Source organism: Peromyscus maniculatus, chromosome 2 (genome assembly GCF_049852395.1).
Source record: "Peromyscus maniculatus bairdii isolate BWxNUB_F1_BW_parent chromosome 2, HU_Pman_BW_mat_3.1, whole genome shotgun sequence".
Lineage (NCBI taxonomy): Eukaryota > Metazoa > Chordata > Mammalia > Rodentia > Cricetidae > Peromyscus > Peromyscus maniculatus.
The window spans coordinates 22588262-22615924 of record NC_134853.1 but is presented as its reverse complement, the minus strand read 5'-3'; the positions used below and the strand labels follow the sequence as shown (position 1 = coordinate 22615924).

The window sequence follows — 27663 nt, the reverse complement described above, 5'->3', positions numbered from 1 at the left end:
ATTCACTTCTGGTCTCCACAGGTACTGCATGCATATGTTGCACAGATATACAGGCAAGCAAATCACTCATGCACATAAGCAAAAATAAATATTAAAAAAATATCTGGATGTACTTGAGATTTCTTTTGGTGGGGCAGGAGGGCACACAACAGAATAAAATGTTCATGGTGAATAATCTAAAATAGGTCTCTTTTCACTTACTATCAAGAGTTTTGGTAAGTCTTTTCCCTAAGAAAAAATTTGCCTATCATATTTGTGAGTTTCTTGTCATTTTATTACAGATCTCCTCTTTTTTTCCTGAAACCTTGTAACTAGTCATCTAATATTTCAACTTGATATGTATGTTACACACTTAACTTTTTGCTCTATTTGCTGGCAAGTTTCTTTACCTTTATCAACTAAAGCTTCCACCGTTTTACTTTTCCTGGAGACTTTAAATTCTTTAAACATTCATTCTGCACAATACCTGGTTGTGCACGTGACACATTTTCTTATCCTCTGATAATATTGAAATAGTCTCCTTTTTTCAAGCAGTATTTTCTTTTTTGAATTAATTTTTAAATTTTATTATCATTATCATCATCATTATTGTGTGTGTGTATGTATGCAAGCCACTGGGTGCATATGGAAGTCAGAATAGCATTAGTGGGAGTTGGCTCTTTCCTACCACCATGTGGATCCCAGGGACTGCATGATACCGGGCTTGGTGGCAGGTATCTTCACCAAAAAGCCATCTCTTAAGAACTCAAATAGCATTTTCTACACTGTTTTGTCCCCTTTTCACATTACAAGGCTTACCTCAGATATCTAATGAGTAGGGTTCTAAAACAGGGCTTCTGGGTTATAGCATTAATTGAAGGTGATATTATACACTGTATTGTAGCTTTGTTAGCAAACCATGGGTATTTACAGTCTTTGCAGTAGGCAGGGGCAGAGTATCTTGAACAGAAGTCACTTCTGACCACACATAAAGGTACCAAAACTTAAATGATAAGATCTACTAGGGAAGCACATGCAGATCACAGTCTGAAACCACAATTACACAATGGTAAAACCAAACGAACAAGTAATAATCACTGAGAAAAAAGTTTCAAAACCAGGAAAGAAGTCAGAACACAATACTATGATGAGCAATCAAAGGAATAAGGTTAATCAGAGCCCTCTAAGGTAGTTTCAAAAGCTACATGTCAACATTCTAATTAATGTAGGCTGTACTGAAAACTAATGTGGTAATTTGAATGAAAATGGCCCCTACTGGCTCATATATTTAAATGGTTGGTTTACAGTAGACTATTTAGGAAGCATTAGAAGATGTGGCCTTGTTGGAGAAAGTGTGTCACTGGGGGTGGACTTTGAGGTTTCAAAAGCCCACACCAGGCTCAGTCTCATTCTTTTTCTGCCCACTGCTTATGGATCAGATGTGAGCTCTCAACTACTGCTCTAAGACAATGCTTGTCTACTGCCATGCTCCCCAACTACGATGGTCACAGACTAAACCTCTGAAAGTATAAGGAAGCCCCCAGTTAAATGTTTTCTTTTATAAGTTGCCTTGGTCATGATGTCTCTTCACAGCAATAGAACAGTAGCTAAAACAAGTGTTATATTTTTATCACAGCAATTTCAAACTATATTATGCACACATGGTATCAAGTCTAAGTCTAAACTTGTATCTTGAACATACACAAAATGAATGAATAATTAATATGAGTATCTCCAGTACTAAAAAGAATAAGTAAGGATAAAGCAATCTTTAAAGAAAATCATTGGGAGTTAAATAATCATACTTAAAGGAGATTAGGAAACTTATAGGACATTAGGAAAAACTAAGATCAGGAAAATCCAGGCTGGTAACAGAGCCCTTTGGAGACTGTCACCAGTATTCACTAGTATTGGAAATGGATGGGTAGCTGATATCAGGGATGCAAGATCACACACAAGAACTGGAGTTATGACAAGTGTGTCATGGTCACTACTATACAAAGTGAAAATAAAATCAAAAGGTCTTGCAGATTCACATCAGGTTTGTAGTTCATTTTGTACAACACATATTTTGTCCAGATAAGTGGTTGTTAACTACAAAAGGCAGTTTCACTGGAGCAAATAAATAGTATGAATGTTCCAACTTATAGTTAATTTTTAAAAAGATTTACTTTTGTTATTTTTAATTACGTGTATGTGTGTGTCAGTGTAGGAGTGTGAGGTATGTATGTACATGAGTGCAGGCATCCACAGAGGTCAGAGGAATAGTACTTGGAGCTGAACTGTGATCTTCCTGACATGAAGTTTGGGAACTGAACTTGAGTTCTCTGTAAAAGCAGTATGTACTTTTAACTGCTGATCCATTTTTCCAGCCCCTGGACTTATTTTTTTCAACAAAAGGAACATTTCATATACATATTCAATCAATAGTCATACTTCATCAGAAATTTTCTACTTAAATGGAAGTCAAACATTAAAAACATTTTCTTGACATACCCTGATGGCAGAGACTCTGTGTGGGCATTTCTAGACCGTGGCCACAGAGGTTCCGCAGACCCTTCTGGCTGCCTTAATTTATCAAAAGCAGAGTTATTTCTGGAATCAGAGTCAGGGTCGATGAGGCTCCGAGCTTCTGGTCCCGCTTCGGCACTGGTAGAGGGAATACATTCACTGTGTTCTGAGGGTGCTGGGGGCTCTTGGACAGGAGGCTCCTGGATGGTGGTGCTAGTGCAATTGGAAGTCGAGGTGGCTTCTTCAGATGGTAGTGGGGTACCCATGGTGGAAGTATTATCAGCTAGGACAGATGAAGATGATTCTCCATTTACTACAAGGGAAAACAGCAAAATGACCTATGACTGAATTACCTAGTCAATTTACTACACTTGCTCAATGTCCGATGCTCATTTCGAACTGAGTATTAGATACTGAAGAACATAAAATAATAAGAGATGTTTTTTAAATCAATTTTTAGAAATAAAGTGAACAAATAATAAAAATTTTAGGAATTTTAAGAATAAGTTGGTAAATGATAAAGTTTTAAGTATATATACTAATAATTTTAACTTCAGGCAACACATCAACATTAAGAAAATAAGTGTTTTCCCTCCAAATCATCAACTTTAAATCTCCTATCTTATATGTAAGTGGCAGCTAGTCTTAAAACAAAACTAAATAAAACTCTTTCATCCAATAAGTACATGATTGCATTAATTCTTAAGATAGTACCATAGAAGACTATAAAAAAAATACCCAACAGTTTATTCTAAATTATTTTTTTAACTTTTTGAGATGTTTCACGGAGTTAGCCAGGTAGCTCTTGAATGTGAAATCCTCCTGTCTCAGCCACCTGAGTAGCTGGGATTACAAGTACACCATCAAACCCAGCTTCCATTCTACACTTACTTAAGAAATAACTCACTGCTAAGACTTACTGACACCTTTTTTTAAAATTTTATTTCAAGTGTAATTGATCCATTTAGACTATATGTACACATAAAATTGAGTCAAACCCGTGCTGTGGGATGAGCCTTCTGTACACTGAGTATGTATTACTCCCACTGGTTAGTAATAAAGCCACCTGGCCTATGGCAAGGCAGGAGAAGGTTGAAGGACTCCAAACAAGAAGGCAGAATCGAGGGAGAACACATGAGCCAGCCACTCAAGAAGCAAGATGCTAGAGGCCAGTAAAGCCACGGCCACGTGGTAATACATAGATGAGAGATGAGATCATTTAAATATAAGAGCTAGTTCATAATAAGCCTGAGCTAACAGTGAACATTTTGTAATGAATTTAAGCTTTTGTGTGTTTATTTGGAACTGGGCGGTCAGGACAGAAAACTCCGCCTCCAGTTACATATGGCACTCCAATGTGGCACATGAAAACTCACACTCATACAGCTTGAGAGCCTGAGAAAGCTTTAAAAAAAAGAGTTCTAGATACACAAAAATGGAGTCAAGAGCAGCTTTACAGTTCACATCTCTCATGGGGGTCAATGTACAAAGACTCGTCCCCTGGCTGCCACATGTGTGCCTGAGCTGCAGCATAGCAGATTCCCACAGTTTCAGGGGCCCTGGTACAAGCAAGCATGCACTGCGTGACAGGTTTAGGGTTTTTGGCTCATACAGACAAAAAAGGTTAGAGATACACAGTAAGGGCAGATTCAGGCAAAAAGGCCTCTAAACAAATCTCAACATGTTTAAACAATATGCATAGACTTGGGAGAGAGAAGAGAAAGTGTAACAGTCATTAAAAAAATGATTTTAAAATAATAATAAAGTTCTTAAAAAGGAAATAGAATAATAAAAAATATGATAAGCCATGTAAAAATGGGAAATAAATGGAGTCTGGATTCTATACTTAATTGTGTTGTCTTTAGATTTTTTTTTCACTGTTAATGGAAGAATGATAACTACTGAGAGACATTTGATTGTAAAAGCTACTAAATTAAACCAACCTATATGTTTTAAACATTATTTTGACTCCAAAATTTAAGTCAAAAGACATGTCACTTTGGGGGAGAGGTTGTGTTTTTGTTTCCATAAGAAAAGAGAGGCAGGCTGTGGATTCATTCTGGGTTAAGAAAAATCAAGTGTCAGCAAGGAAGACCCCCTTAAAAAAATCTCCAAAGGGAATTGATGGCCCAGGTGATCCAACATCCAGAATAGCTTCCAGGCTTCTGACTAAGATAATCCAGCCTCACAAAACACTGGCAAGTTTTAACAATTATCATGATTTTCTCAGGGTACCTTAAAGATTATCTGTGGTGATATATTGTGTCCCTCAAAATATTGTGAACCCTAACAAAGCTTATCCAAGGATCAGAGGAAAAAGCCAGCAACTATATTAAACACAGAAGTCAGGCAATGGTAGTATATGCTTTTTATCTTAGCATTCGGGAGGCAGAGATCCACTTGGATCTCTGTGAGTTCAAGGTCACATGGGGAACAGAGCCAGGCATGGTAGCACATGCCTTTAATCCCAGTACTAACCATAGAGGTCTGGAGGTCTGTACAGACAGACAGGAAGTGATTTAGCTGGGTGGAGAGAGGAAGTGAGTTGGCAGAACAGAAAGGCATATAGGCGTGGGCATACAGAAAGTAGATCTTTTTGGAAGCCGAGGACTTGGTAAGGTGAGGTTGGCTGTGGCTTCTCCTATTCCTCTGATCTCTTGGTTTTCACCTCAATATCTGGCTCTGGGTTTTTTATTAATAAAGACCATTTAGCAATTCATCCTACAATTACCAGCACCCACCAATCAATAGGAAGTAGTCTAGAAAACTATGTCCACATTCCCAAAAATATTGGTTATAAATGTTTGTTTTCATTTAAGGGGGTTTGGTTACAAATTGTTATTGGTCATAGTCAATCTCTTTCTAACAGAAGAAAAGGAGATATGATATAAAAATGATGGGGAGAAGGGTAGATTATTATGATGGGGAGAAGGGTTGATTATTGAATCTACTTTAATCCAAAAAACAACTGTTAATCTCAAAATATTTTAAATTGGCATGTATTTTAGTTTATTTATACAAATTTAAAGTTATTTCTCTTATGCTGTATTATGTTTCTACTCTTGTTTAGGATACTGTGCTTATACAGCTCATTTAAAAATATAATGTATAATTAAAAATACAAATTAATAATCATCTATAATAGACTTATAGTAGTGTTAAATGTTTTCAAGGTCATACAGAGATATATTTTAAGAAGGTAAATGGTCCTCAAACACTTCAAAGACTTATAGAATATGGCATTTAATATGTCTAAAAACTTAAACTTTTATCAACAGTGAGAGATGTCTGCTCCTGACAGCACCAATTATTTAAAAGATGATGGGCATTGAAGAAACTCCATTTGGAGTTTGTTTTCTTTATCGCAAAAGCTAGCCATGTGGACAAAGAAATTGCCCTTGCCTCATTTGTTCAGTTACTGGCCAAACTGGACCAGCAGGACACAAAGAAAAGTGACTGCCAAACTTTGCCAAGACAGGGTAGGTCAGTCCTTTAAAATTCCATGCTATAGTCTGTCAGATACCATATGACTATAGGCCAAAGACTGATGCCCCGACATTACAGAGGAACTTTGGGTGACTGTCCAGACAGCCTGATGTCCCTGTCATTAGGTAACATTTCACGCTTCTGGGATCTTTGATGGAGGTGAAGAATAGATAGTCATAATTTTTCTTAGTTATAATAAAAGGTAAATTAGATATGAAACTTTAGACTCACCAAGATAAGATGGATAATTGAATGAACTTTAGACTCTCCAAGATAAGATGAATAATGGAATGTTTTCTCTGATTTTGTCAAATACAAATCGACTGGATATTGTAACTGTAATTCTTGCTCAATAACTGTTTTGTTGTATGTAGTTTTACTACGTTAAAGTTAAAAACTTTTTGATTAGAAAAAATGGGGGAGATGCTGTGTGATGACCCTTCTGTACACTGTGAATATGTATTACTCCCACTGGTTAGTAGTAAAACTGTTTGACCTATGGCAAGGCAGGATAAGGTTAGGCAGAACAATCAAACTGAGGACACAGATAAAGAGGGCAGAATCAAGGGAGAAGACACGAGCCTACCACTCAAGAAGCAAGAAGCCAGTGGAACGTTAAAGTCACAGCCATGTGGCAATACATAGATGTATAGAAATGGGTTAATTTAAATGTAAGAGCTAGTTAACATAAGCCTGAGCTAACACCGAGCATTTTGTAATTAATATAAGCTTTTGTGTTTAACTGGGACCAGGCAGTCAGGACAGAAAACTCCACTTCTGGTTACGAACCCACAAGGAAGAAAATTTAAGATGGCAGATTAGAGTCAACAAGCATTTGCTTGCCTCTCTCTGAAGGTGAATCAAAACACTAAAAACACTGAAGTACAAGAGGACAGGAAGAGACGTGTAAATTAGACTAAAGAACGAAGAAAGTGTACCTTGGTACCAAGTATGGCAAAGACAGACACGGCAGGATCAACATAGTTCTGAGATCTGCAAGGCATGTGGATGCAGAAGAGTTCTCTGCATTTCTTAGTATATATCTGTCATGCCACTGAAGGGAGACATATATTGACAAGGTAGCATGTGAGCTTGCTACTCGATGAAATAAGTCTCTGCATTTTCCTGTTTCCTAGAAACTTAGAGGAAACATTGCAGTACTGCTTCAATGGATGTCTATCTTGAGATATTCTAGTCCCACTGGAGCGTCCCTGAAACAATCCATGGATTCCATCCATGTGGTGGGAAATTGATCATAACAAGGTAAACCTTATTTTCTCTGCGACTGTGAGTTGAGTGACAAGTTTAAGGACTTTGAGATAATGAGCAGTCATCCAAGATTATGCAGGAGAGCTAGGACATGAATGTGATTTACAGGATTGTCAGAATCACAGGTAGTGTACTGCATGAGACCTATACTCATCACCCCCAACGGGTGCTCTGTCCTCCAAGTGGATTCAAACGGCTCTGGAAACCCAAATGTACTGCAGTGTCTAGCATCAGCCGAGTATGAGAAGGGCACTGAGCAAAGTTCTCCACTGTGAATTTCTGCTCAGTGCGTTTTTTTGCACCTGGCACTCCCACCTACTGGCTAGTAGGGCAACTGAGGCCAAAACGGGTGGCTTCAGAATGAAACCACTACATTGGCTACCTGGTGAGCAACACAAAAGAAGGCTGGAGTGGATGACACTCAGCTTTTGCTTTCTACAAGGGGCATATATATTTTTAAGATAAATTTATAGAGAACTGTCTGGAAATCTATATTTTAAATATATTACCCAATGACTTTATAATCAGGAAAGTTCAAAAAACCATGACAATGTTTGCAAAGAAAAACAAAATTATATGAGCAAAATCAGAAATACACAGAACTTTATTGCAATACGTCTGAAATGTATTAGGCAAATGAAAGAAACTTTAAATGACCAATGGGAGTTGAAATGGAAAGGTGATGGGAGAAATGTATCCCTCAAACACTGGGGGTGGACAAGGTTTGTAAAAGTTCTCTAAGCTTTATAGATAATTCTTACATGATTTAAATTATTGTATTAGGAAAAAAAAACTTTCAACTCATATAAAAGATTATCCCCAAACCATAGGCCAACATGATACATAATCAAAAATAATTCAATATTAGCAAATTATGTTAGGAAATGTATCATGGTAACTGAACAAAGGATAAAAGAAATATTATTTTCAATACTAGCTAAAAAAAAGTATACAATAAAAAACTAATGAACAAAGTAAGCATGATCATAATCACTATTCCAATTCAATATGTTGTTTATATTTGACAATGTATTAAGACTGGAAAAATCAAAAACACTAAAAAGGGAGCCAGGCGGCAGTGGCGCACGCCTTTAATCCCAACATCAGGAGGTAGAGCCAGGTGGATCTCTGTGAGTTCGAGGCCAGTCTGGACAAGATCCAGGACAGGCACCAAAACTACACAGAGAAACCCTGTCTCAGAGGGAGTAAAAAAAAAAAGAAAGAAAGAAAAAGAAAACACTAAAAAGGGTAAAACTCACATATAAAGGAGAATATTTAGAACACACACAATAAATAATCAGAAATTATAACTAATAAATTAAATACAAATACAATACATTGGCAAAATGAAGAGCCTTAAGTTCACTATCAAGACCATATTCAAGGTCTGTTAGAAAAACAAAACAAAACTGTACTGGTGTTTGTTGGGTTTTGTTGTTGTTGTTGTTGTTGTTGTTGTTGTTGGTGGTGGTGGTGGTGGTGGTGGTGGTGGTTTGTTTTTATTCCAGGCAGTCCTGTAAACTAATCCTGCCAAGCTCTTGGGATTATAGGCATGCACCATCATACTGAGACATTTATAAAAATAAAATGACTAAGAATAGGTTAAAAAAAATACCTTTGGGTGAGAAGGTGGGAAAATATAGCTCTGCTTAAATAGAAAGGCTGGTAAGCATGAGGAACAAGAGGAATTCTCATTCCTTGTTGGTGGAAATTCACAGCACAGCCACCTTGGAAAATGACTGGGCAGTTTTCTATCATACATTCTACTGATTGTCAACCAAAATGAGTTCAAAGCTTATGACCACACTAAAAACCTGTACACAAATGTGGACAGAATCTACATTCCTAATTGCTTATAACTCAAGAGACCAGGCTGTTTCAATGGATGATTAGATAAACAAATGGTGATACCACAATAGAGAAAAACAATAAAAGTCATAGACACAGGAGAACCTGAGATGTATACACATTCCTAAGAGACAAGAGTCAATATGAGATGGTTGCATACTCCATAATTCTAGCCATAAGATCTTCTGGAAATGACAAAAATATGGAGACAACACAAAAATCAGTGATTCTTAGGGAATGGGGAAGACTGAATAAAGGACGGGAATTTTAGAGTAGTCAAACTTTTCAGTACAGTGCTATAATGGCAATATGCATTTCTCAAAACCCACCTAAGTAGTAGACCTCAAGAAATGAAACTTAATTAAATTATACATTTCAATCCAGTGTATCTATCTGATACTTTTTACAAAGTGATATTGTTTCATATTTTCTGATTATACTTGTTTATAAGTCATGATTATACATGTTTATAATTCATGATCCCTTGTCTTCATTATTAAATTAGTTTGATTTTACAAAAAAATATTTATTTTAATCAATAACAATTTAATCATAATGGTTTGCTGGTTGTAACAAATGCAAGATGTCACTGGGAAACTCTAAATAAAATAGGAGAGGCAAATATATGAGATCTCCATTATTATCTAGCTAAGTTGTTCAGATCCTGAAGTTCTGGACTCAAGAGACCCTCCTCCTACATTGTCCGCATCCAAGTAAACAGGTCTCCAGGCATGTGATACCTGCCCCCAGCTGGGCTTAACAAATTGTCTTAATCACTTTCAGCCACTAAGATTTTGGGGTTACAATTCTTTCAAATAAAGTAGGAAAAGATAGAAATACTAGAGTATTTGAATTCCACTTGTTATGACTTTGTTATGGTTTAAGTATGTATATATAACATTTCTGAGTGAGAGAAATAATTAGGTCATTGAAGCTGCTGCCCTTGGAAGGTAAGTTCTAAGGTACTTCTAGTAAGTTCTAAGGAACTACTAAGGTAGTTCTCACACAACACCAAGTCAGTTCCTAAGAGAGTGAGTTGTTATGAAATATTAAGTCTTATTCCTAGTTCTCAGAATTCCTGTCCTATCAAGTCATCATTCTCTTTAATATATATTCCAACCAAGAGGACATCCAACATGAGGTCCTCAACAGAATTCCAAAGGAACTAAATAATTATGAACTCTCAGACTAGAAAGCAGTTAACTAAATCTCTGTCTTACACTCCCCATCCCCACCCCCACCCCCGGCAGAGGATCACTATGTAGCCCTGACAGGACTGGAATTTACTATATAGATAAGGCTGTCCTTAAACTTACAGGGGCAGCCTACCTCTGCCTCTCGAGTACTAGAATTAAAATATTTATTTGCTAGCTACACAGTCTTTTGAGTATTTTGTTATTTTAACATAACAAGATCATGGTACCATTTTACTACTTTTCAAACTATGACATGAAAACTGGTTGTTTGCTTATGCAATTTCCTTACAGGTAAATCATTTTAGAGTGGCTGCATCTACAAAGGGAAAGTCTGTGAGGCAGCCCTGTAGGAACAGCTCAGCTCTGTACCTATAATAATGATAGTTAGATGAAACACTCTGTGAAGCAATTAAGCACTCACACACAAAGCAAAGTAGGCAGAACTGCGCACATGACAAAGTCTGAGCTTGATTAGCACTAGTTTCCTGACTGGTAACTTACTATAGTCACAGATGGGTTTAGTATGGTAGAGGCCAGTATACAGGACCTTCCCATACATTTCTCTGCAGTTTTCTCAGTATTAATAAAAAGAGAAAAAAAAAAAGTTTAACATGACTATAGAATAGGTTTGTCTGATATCATATCACACTTATCTACTATATATATATATATATATATATATATATATATATATTATACGTGTGGTAATAACTATACATTAGAAAAAGTCATCTCAGACTGGAAGTTAGAGAGGATTAAAGTGGAAAATAATATAGTATTTTCTTAAATACCACTTTCCAAGAACTATGGCAGATATTTTTTATTTAATATCTCATTTAACCTTTAAAACTGAGTTATAAAGCAATTAATTAAGAGTATCAGTCACCTTTATACAAAAAGATGCTAACTTTGAGGGCATGTTTGTCACCTTTCAGCAGGTTAAGTTCACTCTCTGCAGGTTTACTCTATTTCTCACTATCTCATCGTCTCACTGTAATCTAGAATAAGTATTTATGGCAACTAAACTCAGATGAATCTTCTTAATCAAAGGGAGAAAAGCCTTCATGCACAATACTACCTCTGGTGGGAAATTATTTCTCTGAACTCCTTAGTATTGGCCCACATTCATTATCTGAACCCCTTGGAGACAAATGTATTCCAGAATTCATGTTTTAGAATTTAGAACAGTAAGTAATATGGCATATGCATTATATATCACACCAACACCCGAGTAGGTTAAAAACCAATCCTGGCAGAAACTACAAACAGCCTCATGCCAGTTCAAATGAATTTACAAAACACACACACACACACACACACACACACACACACACACACACACAAACGCACACAAACTTTCTTCCTGGAACCCACTCTGTGTAGACTAGGCTGGCCTCAAACTCACAGAGATCCCCCTGCTTCTGCCTCTAGAGTGCTGGGATTAAAGTTGTGTGCCACCACTACTGGGAGATTTCAGAAATTTTGGAATACAGGTATATTAGAATAACTTCTTGGAAAAAAAAGAGGTTTACTGAGCTCACAGTTCAAGATCTTCAACAGCATTAGCTGGATCTAGCAAACACTTGGTGGTGAATGGGAGAGCACACAGGGCTCCATACTCATTACCATATTCCAATAACAAAAGCTGGCTTAAAGACTTGAATTGAAAAAGGAATATTAGTGATGAAGTTCAATGGTAAAGTGCTTGCCTCCTATCTCTAAGTACCTGTGGCAATACCTAGCACTCATCTCCTCAAAGGGGGTTGGGGAATATTACTTGGTACCTACATATTAAAGGAACAGGGAATGCCCATTTCTTGAAAAGATATATGAATTAATTTTATAAGTAAGTAATGAACTATCACACAAAGACATCAGCTAAGTGGTTGCTACCAACACAAATGGTTTAGAAGCCCTTTAAACTAAATGGAATGAGGACAGCTACACTATTTTTAAGAAAATCACAGCAGGTAAAAAGGTTGGGAGAATGTTCTGGGAAGCCTATCTCAATATAAAAGATAAGAATCAGCCTTTTGAGATCAGCTCTTTGTAACTAAATGTGAACAGGAGGTAGTATAAAGCTGAAAGCCACAGAGCTGGATTAATTCCTGTGACCCCTCTGCACTTCAATTCCTTTGCAGCAAATGGAAAATATTAGTACATATCCCAAAGAATGACTGTGAGAGTCGCTGGTAAATAGAGATTCATTGTTTAGTACAAGAATAGCAGATGTCAGCTGTTAAGACTGCCCTAGCTTTCTTTACAAATTCACAAATGCCAAGGCATTATTTATGATGGAATTTTCAATGCCTGTTCCTCATGTGTGGGTTTTATTTTTACCTTGAAATTTCAGATAAAAACAGGTAGAAGAATGTGAATAATGAACTTATCCCCAACAGAGAGAGTATATAAAATATTCAATAAGCTATAAAGTATGCACAAGAGATTCTACAATGCTAACTGTACAAAGATTAATTCTTTCACGTTTCATCACCATCTGAATATGCCCAAAGTTAAAACTTGCAATAACTAAGGGTAGTAAACACTTTCACTAATCTACTCACACAGATAAATGTTTCAGAAATAAGAACAAATTCTTCAAATTCCATACATTTAACTGGCCTTTGTGAAGTGATCATTCCATATTTTTTTTAATCATCAGATTCTTTTCATGAATAAGGAATCGACTTAATTATTGGTCATGACATCTAATTACTGCAAGAGATGATGCAACTCCTTCAACTTCTGAATCTAACAACTGCCACATGAAACAAACTCATTTGGTTTGGTAATATGTGAGTGAACAAGTTTTGGCTTTTTGTTTTGTAATTTTACTTATTGGAAGAGTTCACCAGGAAATAACGGTTAATATGTAAGTTTTGAAAAGATTTTTACTTTATTTTGTTTTTTCCTGTTCTTTCCTATGGATTACTATCTGGTAAACTGAAAGGTCTTTTAAGCTAAAAAGCATTAGACCCATGTAAAGAAGCCTGGTGCTCAGAAAAACCATCCTTCTATCCTGATATAAAACTACTATTGATCTTTCTGTATCTACTTTTTCAGACCATATATTTAAGACTTCACATTCTAATTTTTAAATTGGCCCAAAAGGTAGCTCACGTATTCAGAATGGTATTCTGTCCAGCTATAGGATGAATTTTAAAAACATAATATTAATTTCTCAAGTATTTAATATAATATATGTTGATCATATTTGCCCTCTACTTTTCCCAGATCTAATACTCTCTCTCCAATAACTCCAACTTTACTGTTGGAGCCCATTTTTAGGTTTCCTAGAGGCTTTACCCAGCAGGTCTGCAGAGAGAGAATGAATGGACCACAGACCTTAGTACAGGTGTCTGAGATGGTCTGTACTTGGCTGTGCTGGGGGGAGGTCTTTTGCTCCACCCCTTGTCATTCCTTTAAATATCTTAGGGCAGAGACAGTCAGGGCCAATGGATTAGAATCCAGGCCCTCCTGAGGCTATCCTGTATTTTCTATCTTTTTCTTTCCCCTCCATCCTTCTAACTAATATTTCCTGCTGCTTCTAGTCAAGAGTACTCTGGGGAAATGTGGGGGTGAGGGATGGCCACCCACAGATGGCACCTGAACAGAGGCTAAGAAAAAAAAATTATCTATCTATCTATCTATTTATCTATCTATCTATCATCTATCTATCTATCTATCTATCTATCTATCTATCTATCTATCTATCTATCTCCAGAGTACTTGGAGAAAGTAGGAGTTAGGTCCTACCAGTTAAAGCAGTTGAACCAATCTAGTTTTGTAGTTAAAAAAAAAAAAAAAAAGTTAAATGGAACAGGGGGTTTTATCCTCAGGAGAAAAAGAAAAAAGGGACTGGAAGGATGTCCGAATATAAGGCTACAGCATAGAATCTTCTCTATCAAGATCTCTCTCTTTCTGTCTCTCTCTTTAATTTCTATCTATGAAAAGTAAGGAAAGTATGAAATAGATGCATAGTATAGAAAAAACTTAGAAGAATAAGGTAGTGTGTGAAGGGTTCACAACGCGGCTACATTTACTGGGCGGACACTTCCGCCTAGCCACTTCCGCATCAAGAGCGTCCCGTAGCTAGGATACCTCCGCCTAGCAAGTTCCGGGCCAAGGGGTCTCAAGTGATCAGAGTCCCGTGGCATTGCATGGTGATGTAAGCGCGCAACATGACCATGTGATCTATGCACACGCGTAGAGTAGTGACGTGACCTGGCCACGCCCCCAGCCGGTTTTAAAAGTCCGGCGCGATATTCCCCACTCTCTTCTCCACGCACGTGTCTCTCCCACAGGCCTGCACACTTTCTGTCCTTTGTTTTCTAATAAACTCTATAAGCGGATTCTGTCGTGTTTCGTGACGTTTCATCGCAGGGTAAGAACACAACGCAGACAAAAAACTAACAGTGTGGGAAAAAATTATAAAAATAGCATTAAGAAAACTTAGGATAAGATAGGCAACTAGACAGAGAAACTAAGTTTTAATTTTCTAACTTTGGGGCTATGAATGCAAACTGGGGAAAATCTATCCTCTTTGAGCTTAATGGGCAAAAAGGCTCATCTTTGAGCTTATTTGACAGAAAAAAAAAGATTCCTATGGAAGCTTTTGGCCTGGGGACAGCTAAAATGCTAAGTCCAAGCAGCAGAGGAAAGAGATTTTCCCTGCAGCAGGTGCAGATGGATGAAACAAAAATCCTTTGCTCTGTTAGCAATGACTGAGCAAACTTGTACAACACCTTAACAACAGAATTAGTCTCTTCTTGGCCACTGAAGCCAAAAAGTTTAGAAAACAGAAGTTTTGGGAAAACTGAATGGTTTCTCTCTCAAAAACTGAAAGATTTCTTGGGGAAAAAAACTTAGTAATCTCTCTCTAAAAAACTAAAAAGCCTTTCAGAACTTTCTTTCTCAGTTTCACTTTCTGTAAGGTCAAAATTAGATTCACTTGGAAGAGTGCAGGAATTCACCTGTGGTTCGCTCTAAGAAAAAACAGAAAGACCTCTTAGAATAGGGCATAACCTCTCTAACTTCTGTCTTTCTTTCAAGCCAGAAAAAAACAGCAGCCAGAAGTTCACTATGGTTATAGCCTAGTTAAAAAAGAAGTGCAGGCAGACAGCTGCAGCAGGGGCAGCTTCCCCGGAAGGTGAAGAGACAGGGGAGGGGCTGCTGGTGAGAAGGAAGCAATGGAAGCTTTAAAAACCCTCTCTGCAACGAGGGAGGCAAGGCTTGTGTTCATTCCTAAAAATCTCTCTTCTAAGCTTTGTCTCTTCAGGCCAGTAGAAATCCCTCTGCAACTAGAACCTAGGCAAAGAACTCAGGAAAGTGCAAACAGAGAGCCAAATGGGGCGGGAAACTGCTGGTATGGAAGGGGCAGTAAAGGCAAGCCTTTCAGCTGTAGCTGCAGCTGAGGCTTCAGGGGCTTTGTTTCTGGGTGGGCATCTATCAGAATGAAAAGGTTGCTCATCATTGCTTTAACACAAAGATCCCCTGAAAAATGCAAACCCTCTGTTAGCGTTTTATCTTCGCTTCTAACCAACACCTGAGAAGCGATTAGCCAGCACACACACACACCCTCCCCCCAGAGTTTGAGTGCATTCCAAGGATACTAGGGTTCCTGCAGTTGTCAACAGCTTCCTTGAGTGTGGAGCTGAGGCAGACAGATTCCTCCCTGATGGGAGGGGCTGCTGGCATGGAGAAGGCAATGAAGCCAAGCTGCAGCTGCACTGCCCAGTCAGGGACACTGTCTAGGGAAAGAGCGAGCCAGGACAAAATGGAGAACCATCCAGGAGAAAAGCTCTCTTTTCTATCAGGGAAAAGACATTTCTGAAGAGCTTTGTTCCAAGCACTTTCCGTTTCCCCCGTTGACTCCCAGTAAGCAGAGGGAGGGAGAAGCATAAGCCACTAAGTGCATGCAGACAAACAAGGAAACTAGCTCAGCAACTAGGTCAGGTGAAAGGCCTGATTAGGGAAACACACCTGTCCTAATGTGAGCTTAGGGATAACAAAATCCTCCCTTGACAAAAAAGCAGAAGCTTGATTTCTGAACACAAACCACACAGACCCTGAAAACAGAAACAGAGAAGGGACAGATTCATCCCCAAAAGGTGCAGGACCTGAGGAAAGCTGCTAGTCTGAGGTAGATTAGGAACAAAAGCTCCTATCTCCAGAAGCAGCTAGCAGAGGAACAGAGAGTCACAGCCTGAGGCATCTGAAGCTCCGCATCTGGGAGGAAAAAACAAGCAGGACTAGATAAAGATCTATCAGGGAAAGTCTCTCTGACTGAGCTGTAGGAAAGCTTTGCTTTAAGTGCTTTTGTTCCTTTTCACTGACTGGCTGGACCAATGAACAAGCCCTGAGAGAGTTTTAGTATCAGGGATGCTGGCCTCTATGCACGCTAACGGGGCAGGTGTGATTCTGATCTGGGGCCAGTATCAGATGAAAGAAAAACACCAGCTCAGGGAGAATAGAAATCTTTTGACTCAAGAAACTCCCGTACTAAAGAAAAAAGCTCCTTTGAAAGCAAGCCTGGTAAAAGGGAACCACAAGTTGACTCCCGGACCCAAAAAGAATTATGGGAAATGGAGTCCAAAAGGTAGCTCATAACAGCAGGCTGATACAGAGAAATGCATTCTGGGAAAGGTAGTTTTTCCACTAAAGATGGCGGTATTGCCCAGAAAAACTGTTTTTTTGTTTTGTTTTGTTTTGTTTTGTTTTGTTTTGTTTTGTTTTGCTTGAAAAAAAGCTCATGGTAAACTTAAAATACAGTTTTTAAAAATTAAGAAGGAGGAAAATTGTCTGAGTTTGTTGAGTGTCAGCCCCAATGAAAAACTGTAAGGATACAGAACTCAGAGCTGTGCTACTTCTAGCTTTACAGGCTCCTTTGAGAAAATGCCCAATACTGCCTAATAACTGCACAGAGTGTTTTTTATGATAGCTGGATGACAAAGAGCTACATATAAGAGCAATGAAGTCACGGAAAAATACATTAAGCTTTCAAGACAGTCTAGCAGGGGAACCCGCTAAATGATGTAGGTCTGGAACCCTACTCCAACATAGACAATTATCTTCTCCTGATGGGAAATTGACTGTTATGAAATGACTAGCTGAGCAATTCAGAAACAGAACGTTCCTTACAAGGGTTTCTTCTCATTCTATTTTGGGGTTTGAAATGAAGTTCAAAGAATATTACTCTCTGTCTTGTTGGAAGATAATGTAACATCTCTTCTCAATGTTAAGAAATCTTTTTTAAAAATCTCATCTAGGTGTTAAGAAATCTTTAGATGTTTGCTAAGTTCAATATTTGCTAATGGTAGCCCTATAGAGAGTTTGCTTAATATAAGTTTGTAAAATAGATCTATAGAATTTCTTTAAGACATGTAGTAATAAGCTTGTAAGAAGTATGATAGTTGTAAATGTAAGTTTAAATAAGAAGTGTATAAGATATTTGCTAAGGTAGTTCTATAGAGTTTCTTTAAGTTTTAGGAATAAAGAGGCTTAAGTAAGACTTAGGTATAATAAGGTGGGATATAAGCTTTAGGTCTTAGGACATGGTAAAGGTTTAACATAGAGATTATATGGTGAAGGAACCTGGGGGCGTCCATAGGCGACTGTAAGCTGGCAGTCTGAGAGGTTTCAGAAACTCACAAAGCCACTAAGAATGGCTGACACCAGAGCCAGCACAACAACCATGGCCAGGCATCCGCAGCTGAGACCCACAGAACATCAAGCCAGTGCAGAAAAACCTGAGTTAGCAGCAAAAATGTTGAAGTTTCTATTTGACGGCTAAAAGAAAATCTGTGTTGAGAGGACTTTGCACCAACCAGCTCTTGTGGAGCAAATAGTTTTCGCTCTAAGGGAAAAACTGCCATAAAATGCTACTGTAACTACAAAATATCTCTGGACTGAGAATGAAAGTTGCAGAGACGCTTTTTGAACTGAAATTGTTAACTGCAAAAGGTTTTTGGTTGTAAAACGTTTCTTCATATTTGGAAGTGGAAGTCTAGTGCCAGAATTCATTTGAACTTTTTGAACTTAAAAAGAGATAAAAATTACAAAAAGGTTTTGGTTATGGGTTTCTGCTGTGGGATGGTCTGTATGTCTGTATTGCTCTGATTGGTCAATAAATAAAAGACTGATTGGCCAGTGGCCAGGCAGGAAGTAGGTGGGACAAGGAGAGAGGAGAATTCTGGGATGCAGAAGGCTGAGACAGAGAGACACTGCAGCCACCACCATGACCAGCAGCATGTAAAGACGCCGGTAAGCCACCAGCCACATGGCAAGGTATAGATTTATAGAAATGGGTTAATTTAAGATATAAGAACAGTTACCAAGAAGCCTGCCACGGCCATACAGTTTGTAAGCAATATAAGTCTCTGTGTTTACTTGGTTGGGTCTGAGAACTGGGGGACTGGCGGGTGACAAAGATTTGTCCTGACTGTGAGCAAGGCAGGAAAACTCTAGCTACAGGTTTCTTCATATTTGGAAGGCTGGTACCAGAATTTGAATTTTAGGACTTAAGAAATGAATTAGACAGGAGTGATTTCATTGCAATGGGTCAATTTTGAATTTACTTATGTATATAGATTCTATCAACATTGGTGATTTATAGAACTGTTTATGTAAAAAATGGAACTGCTTAAAAATGGAACTGTCTAGAGAAGTTCAGAGGTTTTTTCTAAAAAATTATAAAGAAAAGGGGAGGTGTTAATATTCCTCAAGTCTATTTAATTTAAAAAATATTTTCATGTTACTTGAGTGAATTAATGTTATGTTTTGTATAGTTCTATTAAGAAACTGTTTTTGAATGCAGGTTTGTAGGTTGGATGTAGGTTTGTAGGAATTAACAGTAATGTTCATTTTAGAGTTACTATGTTAACCTATTGATACTGATGCACCATGGTGTGGTGAAGTTAAGGAAGTGTTTAAGTTTGATGTGAATGCATCAGAAGTTTATCCTATGTTTTGTTAGCAAGAAATTCAAATGCTTCTATTAAGAATTTGCTTTAAGTTGTAAGATTGAAAGAATTGTAACTATGTATAGCAATATTTATGTTAGAATTATGTTAACCTGTTAATGTAAATGATGAAGCAAAGGAGTTTTTAAGTTTGATGCAATTGCATCAAGAGTTTTTTGATTTAAAGGGCTTGATGCAGCTAAGACTGCTGTAGTCACCTTAGACCCATTCCAAAACAGAATGCCATCTTTATCATCTACTCCTATACTGGGAGGTGTGACAGCTATGGAGAGTGCTATTGGCTCTTAATGGGGAGCTGTTTTTTATATATTAAGAAGGGGGAACCTGCTGGAGCCCATTTTTAGGTTTCCTAGAAGCTTTACCCAGCAGGTCTGCATGAAGAGGATGACTGGACCACGGGCCTGAGCACAGGTGTCTGAAATGGTCTGCACGTGGAGGGAGGTCTTTTGCTCTGCCCTTTGGCATTCCTTTAAATACCCTAGGGCAGAGACAGTCGAGGCCCAATGGATTAGGATCCAGGCCCTCCTGAGTCTATCATGTATTTTCTATCGTTTTCTCTCCCCTCTGTCCTTCTAACTAATATTTCCTGCCGCTTCTACTCAAAAGAGTGTTCTGGGGGAATGTAGGGGTGAGGGATGGCCCCGCACACTTTACACGCTTTTTTTTTCTTTTTAAAAATACACCATTAAGTCCAATTTGTGCTCCTCATATACTCATGGTGTAGGGTCACACCCTTAAGAAAACTGACTTTTCAGAAGCCATCAACTGTCAATAATTATTTAGGAGGAGGAGCTCATGAGGACCTGTCCCTTCATAAGATGGGTTTTACTTGGCTTTTACTATCATGATATGTCATTTTTCTTTTCTGAAAGAGAAACAACTAAGTTCACTCTTGTATCTGCCTTCTTGGAAGTATGGAGCACCATGTGTTGTTCATATCGTGGCATATTTTCAGACAAATCCAAAACCATTATAAAGTCTTCCTGGGATTTTTCTTCTACAGCAGTGTAATTATTCCCTTGGGGAAATATAAATTTTATGATAGCTATATCAAATCACAGAACACACTTCTAGCAAGTTAGCTACTAAAGGGGAATCCATATGATATGCTGAAGACAGGTTAAAGAAACCATTCATTACTAACTTGTGCTAACAAATCAATGAATTCACTCAAGTTCCTTCAAAAGTATACTTTATATCACTAATTAAATAGTATCTTTGGCCTAAAGCCCAAGAATCTTACATCATATTAGCACTTGCTTAATAAAATGTTGTAATTTTTCAACTGTTTTTGGAATACCTTCTTAAATAATTCAGAAGACTAAAAGTAAAAAAATAAAATAAAATAAGAAAAATTTAATATAACTTTCCACTTTATATTACAGAAGATAAAGAATGATAACATAATAAAGGAAATGGAGGCATAAATACATAAACTTCTTTAAGTTTCACTCAAACAATGAGGCAAATAGTCAAAGTTACCTGTGTCACTGGTAGGCTCAGATGTGAGTGGTTTTGGAGCTGAAATATTTTTGGGTCTGGCAGCAACCTGAGACGGGGATGAAGGTGTGTTTTCTCCATTAACTACATGTGAACAGCATGAGTTGGGAACAGTACTGGTTGGTACATGATTATCTATTCCAATAGTACCTTCAACAGCCAACCTTTAAAAAGAAAACAAAATTCTAACTTCAATGCGTCAAGTACAATAAAACAACCTGTCAGCAGAGTTTACATAAAAAATTTTTACTGACTTTCTAACATTAATTAGGAGTACTAGACAGAGGAGAGAAAAAGATAGCGCCTGCTGTTAACACACTCAACTACACTACCTTCAGTTGTAAGTGTCCATGCTGGCAGACACACCAAGTATGCTGAGTGGATCTAGGCCTTCAAACTGTTCAAATTGTGTATTTTAAATAAGAATATTAGGCTACTTTAAATGCTCTGAGAGCAATTTCAAAGGCTCATGAAATGATATGAAATGTCCAAAAACTAATCCTAACCTTGGAATTGTACTTAGCAGTAAAGACAAGTAAGGTATGAACAAAACTTCCAGATAATTCTGATGTCTGTATCACTCCTCAGCCATCCAGTATCAGTGGATTCTAAGAGACAGAAGTCCTTGGGGGTTCCCCTTATACCACAGGACTCATTTTTAAAAACAAGATGTGCTATCATAAAATAAAACAACAGTTTTGGTGCTTTTGTCTTAAGACAGGTCTTCCTAGAAGGGCCAGGATAGCTTAAAACTTGGTGTGTAACTCTGGCTAGCCCTGCCTGAACTTACAGCAATTCCCTCTGCCTTTCAAGTACTGGCATTACAGGCATGAGCAACTAAGTACAACGCTAGTAAAATAAACTCCTTTAAAATCTAAAACTGTATTTTAAAGAATTTAAATACACATCACACATTAATGCATTTTAATCCACAAACTTACACTGTTTCATTCATTAATTTTTCTCAGTGCAAATTATAATCTGGAGACTGATTATTTGAGGCACAAATACACAATTTGAAAGCATAGTTTCAAAAGCTTTTTTTTCTTTAAAAAAAAAAAAAACAGTAGTGGGTGGGCTGGAGAGATGGCTCAACTGCTAAAGGCTACGCTCTCCCCTCCCCCCCCAAAAAAGCAGTACTGAGAATGAAACCCAAGTCTCTGAATATGGTAAGCAAATGCTCTACGAAGGAATTATACTCCTGAGCCTTTTTCACAGCTTCTGTTTTGAGACACGACCCCACTGAGTTATCCAGGCTGCCTCAAACTTGCTATCCTCTTGTTTCAACCTCCCAAGTATCTCAAACTGCGGGAGTGTGCCACATATCTACCTTGTTCAAGTGCTCTGATGAGAAGCATGCGACAGCAATTAAGAATAATGTTATCAGTAACTGAGCAGTATGGAAAAGGTTATACTTTGCCCTTCATTGGCATATTTTCCCAGATATACCAAGTCAATTACATAAGAAGATATTTTTATATTTTTGGATTTTAACTCCACCATATTTGAATTATACTCTCATTCCATCTACATGTTTCAAATCATCTTTTAATCATCACAAAATGTGAATGGCAGGTTTTGAAATGGCAGGATGAATTCTGTGGCCATAATCTGTCAGTCATTCATCTTGTGAGCTACAGGAAAATGCCAAATCAATAAGGTCTCCTTCCCACACTACTCACTCTATTAGCCAACAAATTGTAAATACTGATTGTGAAAAGACATTTTCAATAAGAAAGGAAGAACAACCACACTCCACAGCATAAGTGAATAGTTGAAACATTATGCTATCTATGTAAGAGAAGTATTTGTTTACAGAAAATGGCAAGAACAGTGATTTTCTTATGTTTTAGATCTTAATAAGCTATTACTTTAAAGTTTCTTTCCTGGATACTCGGCAAACAGCATCTTTATATTTAAGCTTTTAAGTTTATATCTGTATTTATTAATATATTTTTGGTAGTTTTTGATATAGTGTCTTTTAATGTATCCCTGGTTAGGCTTTTAAATTTTATGATAAATACTAAATTGAGGTTAAAAATTAAAACTTCTGCCAGGCAGTGGTGGTGCATATCTTTAGTATCAGCATTCAGGAGGCACAGCCAGGCAGATATCTCAGTTTGAGGTTCAAGGCCAGCCTGGGCTATAGAGTGAGTTCTAGGACTGCTAGGGTTGTTACACAGGGAAACCTTGTCTCTAAACGCACCCCCCCCCCCCGCAAAAAAAATTAAACTTCTAAATAGGGTGTGGTATGTACCTTTAACCCCAGCACCTGAGTGGCCGAAGCAGGGGGATCAGAAGTTAGAGGTTATCCTCAACAGCACAGGAAGTTTGAAGTCAACCTGGGCTACATAAGATCCTGAACACCCCCACCTCCACCGCATAATATAATCGTAACAATCAAGAAACTGAAGCAGGAACGTCATGAATTTGGAGCTAACAGAAAATAAACTAAATTGAAAACACAAACTTCATGCCTGGGAAATATTATAACATGTTGCCACAAATAATAAAGTAAAGAACTCTACCCGGTAGTGGCCCGTGTTGAAGAGTCTCCATCTTCGTGTAAGGCATCACCATTCTGCTGTATTTCTGCTAAACATCAGGAAGGAAAACAACTCAGTTTCTACGTATCTGTCAATTTTCTTTACTAATTTAAAAACATAAGCACAGCTTACTGGTTGGAGAAGAGTTGTGGTTTGTTAGATTTTCTTGCTCAATCACTAATCCATCAAGCACAACTGTCAATTCACCAGTTTGCACTATGCCATTCTTGTTTTCCAAGGAAAGTTTTAATAGTTCTTTCACTTTTTCTACTAGAAAAAAGAAAATTCTAATTTAAAAACATTTGCCACATACAAAAACATGTTTTAGACATAATTTGAATCAAGAACTCCTGTATTTCAGAACTTGACTGGTGCATTTAGAAGTAATTCTTTGCATGTATATCTGTGGACCTTGCATTAAACTATAATAGGAATAATTCCATTCTGGACCGTTTAGTGACTCTTTGTCCCAAGTGCCACACTTTTGTCATCATCTTTAATTGCTTCCGTGCACAGTATAACCTTCAGAGGATATGCTAATACTATCTAGATAATAAATACAACAGCTGTGCAACCTTGTTTCTCAGCAGGAGCCCAAAGACCCGTGGATGAAGCACAATTTCATCCTGAGAGTCAAGAGTCTTAGTTAACAATTCCACCTCTGCCACTTACTAGCTATACAGAGCTAAGTTATTCAAGCTTTAGTTAGCATCAGTTTCCTCACTCTTCATTACAAAATGGAACAATAAGAACATCAAAAATGTTCATGCCTTTAATCCCAGCACTCAGGAGATAGAGGCATGAGTTCAAGGTCAGTCTGGTCTACAAAGTGAATTCCAGGACAGCCAGAGGTACACAGGGTTTCGAAACCCTGTCTCGAAAACAAAACAAACAAAACACCTCAAAAAGGAACTTCAAACCCAGTGGAGAATCATAAAGACCTAATTCAAAACAGCACAGGAAGTTGTAGCACCACACCTGACACAGTTGGTAATGAATAAATAGAACATGCTGTGATGACAGCTTGATGTTTCTTATGCAAGGCCAAATACTTCCCTCCCATTAAATCTATTCTGATTTAAATGCAAAGCCACTTTGACTCATCTTCCATACCACAGAATATATATTAAATTTACTTAGAAATGAGAAGAACTTGTGAAGACAACAATGAAAGAGTGTAAGGGTTCAAATATACAAAAGAAATATGGGGTTTCCATGCCTGAAATACATTATGGGCCAGGAGGCAGCGGCGCACACCTTTAATCCCAGCACTCAGGAGGCAGAGCCAGGCAGATCTCTGTGAGTTCGAGGCCAGCCTGGTCTACAAAGCAAGATCCAGGACAGACACCAAAACTACAAAGAGAAACCCTGTCTTGAAAAACCAACGAAGAAGAAGAAGAAGAAAAGAAGAAAAGAAGAAGAAGAAGAAGAAGAAGAAGAAGAAGAAGAAGAAGAAGAAGAAGAAGAAGAAGAGAAGAGAAGAAGAAGAAGAAGAAGAAGAAGAAAAGAAGAAGAAGAAAGAAGAAAAGAAGAAGAAGAAGAAGAAGAAGAAAAGAAGAAGAAGAAAGAAGAAAAGAAGAAAGAAAAGAAGAAGAAAGAAAAGAAGAAGAAGAAGAAGAAGAAGAAGAAGAAGAAGAAGAAGAAGAAGAAGAAGAAGAAGAAGAAAAGAAGAAGAAGAAGAAAGAAGAAATACATTATGGTATGGTGAATCAGTAAGTAATTATGTACTTACTGAAAATTTAAACATGCATTACAAAAACGGTGCTTGAACAGATATATTAATTAGCTTGATTTGATTACTCAGTTTTATAGGTAAACCATAAAATGACTTTTTACTTCACAAATATAATTTGTCAGTTAATAATTTAGAAAAATAATTCTCTTTAAAATTCATCAGTGATCATTTTATTAAATATGATTTTCTTTTTTGTTTTTTTTTTTTAAGATTTATTTATTTATTATGTATACAGTGTTCTGCCTACATGCATGCTTGCTGGCCAGAAGAGGGCACCAGACCTCATTAGGGATGGTTGTGAGGCACCATGTGGTTGCTGGGAATTGAAGTCAGGACCTCTGAGCCAGTGCTCTTAACTGCTGAGTCTTCTCTCCAGCCCGTTTTGTTTTGTGTTGTGTTGTGTTGTGTTGTGTTGTGTTGTGTTGTTTTGTTTTGTTTTGTGTTGTTTTGTGTTGTGTTGTTTTGTGTTTTGTTTTGTTTTGTGTTGTGTTGTGTGGTTTGTTTTGTTTTGTTGTGTTGTGTTGTGTTGTTTTGTGTTGTTTTGTTTTGTTGTTTTGTTTTGTTTTGTTTTGTGTGGTGTGGTGTGTTTTGTTTTGTTTTGTGTTGTTTTGTGTTGTGTTGTTTTGTGTTGTGTGGTGTGGTTTGTTTTGTTTTGTTTTGTGTTGTGTTGTTTTGTTTTGTGTTGTTTTGTGTTGTGTTGTTTTGTGTTGTTTTGTTTTGTTTTTTTGTGTTGTGTTGTGTTGTGTTGTGTTGTGTTGTTTTGTGTTGTGTTGTGTTGTTTTGTTTTGTTTTGTTTTATTTTGTGTTGTGTTGTTTTGTGTTGTTTTGTGTTGTGTTGTTTTGTGTTGTGTTGTTTTGTGTTGTTTTGTTTTGTTGTTTTGTTTTGTTTTGTTTTGTGTGGTGTGGTTTGTTTTGTTTTGTTGTTTTGTTTTGTTTTGTTTTGTTTTGTTTTGTTTTGTTTTGTTTTGTTTTGTTTTGTTTTGTTTGATACATGGTCTCTCTGTGATAGCACTGGTTGTCCTGGAACTCATTATGCCCACAGTTGGCCTCAAATTCATAGAGATCTGCCTGTCACTGCCTCCCAAGTGCTGCCCTTATCAGCAGAAATTTATTAACATGGACATACTCAATGGAGAAACTATATAAAGACATAGGGAAAGGATGGCTATCTACAAGTCAATGTAAGAAGTCGCAGAAGAAAACTGCCCTACCATCAACTCAATCAGATTTGAGCCTCAAGAGAAATGAGGAAGAAAGGCTCTAGTTGTTGAAGATCTGGGTGCTGGGGATGTCTTTCTGTATGCTGTGAATGTGTTGCTCTGATTGATTGATTGATAAATAAAACGCTGATTGGCCAATAGCCAGGCAGGAAGTATAGTATAGGGGGGATAAGAGAGAGGAGAATTCCGGGAACGGGAAGGCTGAGTCAGGAGTCACCAGCCAGACACAGAGGAAGCAAGATATAAAAGTACTGGTAAGCCACAAGCCACGTGGCAACTTAACAGATTAATAGAAATGGGTTAACTTAAGATATAAGAACTAGATAGCAAGAAGCCTGCCATGGGCATACAGTTTATAAGTAATATAAGTCTCTGTGTGTTTATTTGGGTATGACTAACTGCAGGCCCTGGAGAAAACTCCAGCTACATTTGGGCATGGTGGAACATGACTGGGATTTTAGCACTCAAGAGGCCAGGACAGGAGGATAAGCTTAAGGATAGTCTGGCTACATAGTAAGACCCTACCTCCAAACAAAACAGAACAAAAATTTAATGACTATATAGGATACTACTGCTGGTTTTCTGAAGCTCTCCATTCACTGAACAAATGTTTATAAAGCATTTTTCATCTAAGTACATTCTGCTCAAGTAGATCAGATACTTAAATTTATACAATTTATGAGGATTTTATCTCAAATTATATTGACATTACAAGTTTCCTAGAAGTTGACTGCATAAGATAGACAACTCTACATGGAGGTTATGTGACTAAATATTTATATGGAGGTTGAATACAGACTAAACTTCAGAACAGAGTTAGAAACAATCTAAATGTACAGTAGTAGAAACATAGATAATGTTCTAAGAATCCAGGTAAGATACCATACATTTACAAAGCCTATTAATTTCTGTACCAAGGCAAATGACATGGCCAAAATAAGCCAAGCAATAGAAGATCATTAAATTAGCATAAACCGTAAGTAATATATTTTCTTTCTTAAAACTCCTGGTGTTCAAAAAAACTTTCAATTATATGTGGATTTTCAGAAAGAATTTTTTTTCTTTTGAAGAGAGGGGACAATATTACTAAGAGTTTAATAGAAAAACACCCAGGGCAAGCAAGCTGCCCACAGAAGAATGGAGGCAAGAAGTGAAGACGAATACTGTTTGCATTACCAGCATGGAGGTCTCCACCTAAGGGAATCAGGCAGACACATGTTGGAGAAGGAGTTTTAAAGAGTAAGGAAGCCTAAGATATATAAAAAACAAACAAACAAACAAAAAAACCATCCTTAGGTTGTGACCAGCATTCAAAATGAAAAGACAGAAGGAAGGAAAAGGAAAAGCTGCAAAGGTGAACAGACTCAATGAGCCTCATGGCAATTTCATGTT

General features: G+C 37.4%; 1 protein-coding gene across 14 annotated transcripts in view; it reads right to left on the bottom strand.

Annotated features, from left to right (window-relative positions):
* Wwp1 (WW domain containing E3 ubiquitin protein ligase 1) overlaps positions 1-27663 on the bottom strand; it is a 133460-nt gene that overhangs the window by 62704 nt on the left and 43093 nt on the right. For 6 of the 14 annotated variants that reach the window (XR_013048979.1, XM_076563852.1, XM_006983261.4 and 3 more), the window contains 4 exons: positions 23449-23586; positions 23299-23365; positions 20753-20934; positions 2476-2803 (listed from right to left, as the gene is read on the bottom strand). Coding sequence is in view for 13 of the 14 variants with exons in the window: in XM_076563852.1 (XP_076419967.1) it covers positions 2476-2803; positions 20753-20934; positions 23299-23365; positions 23449-23586 (715 nt within the window). In the remaining variant the exon portion in view is untranslated. Of the gene's footprint in view, positions 1-2475; positions 2804-11175; positions 11459-20752; positions 20935-23298; positions 23366-23448; positions 23587-27663 lie in introns of those variants that run through there. The other 8 variants (XM_006983262.4, XM_076563856.1, XM_076563853.1 and 5 more) reach the window with 6 other exon arrangements.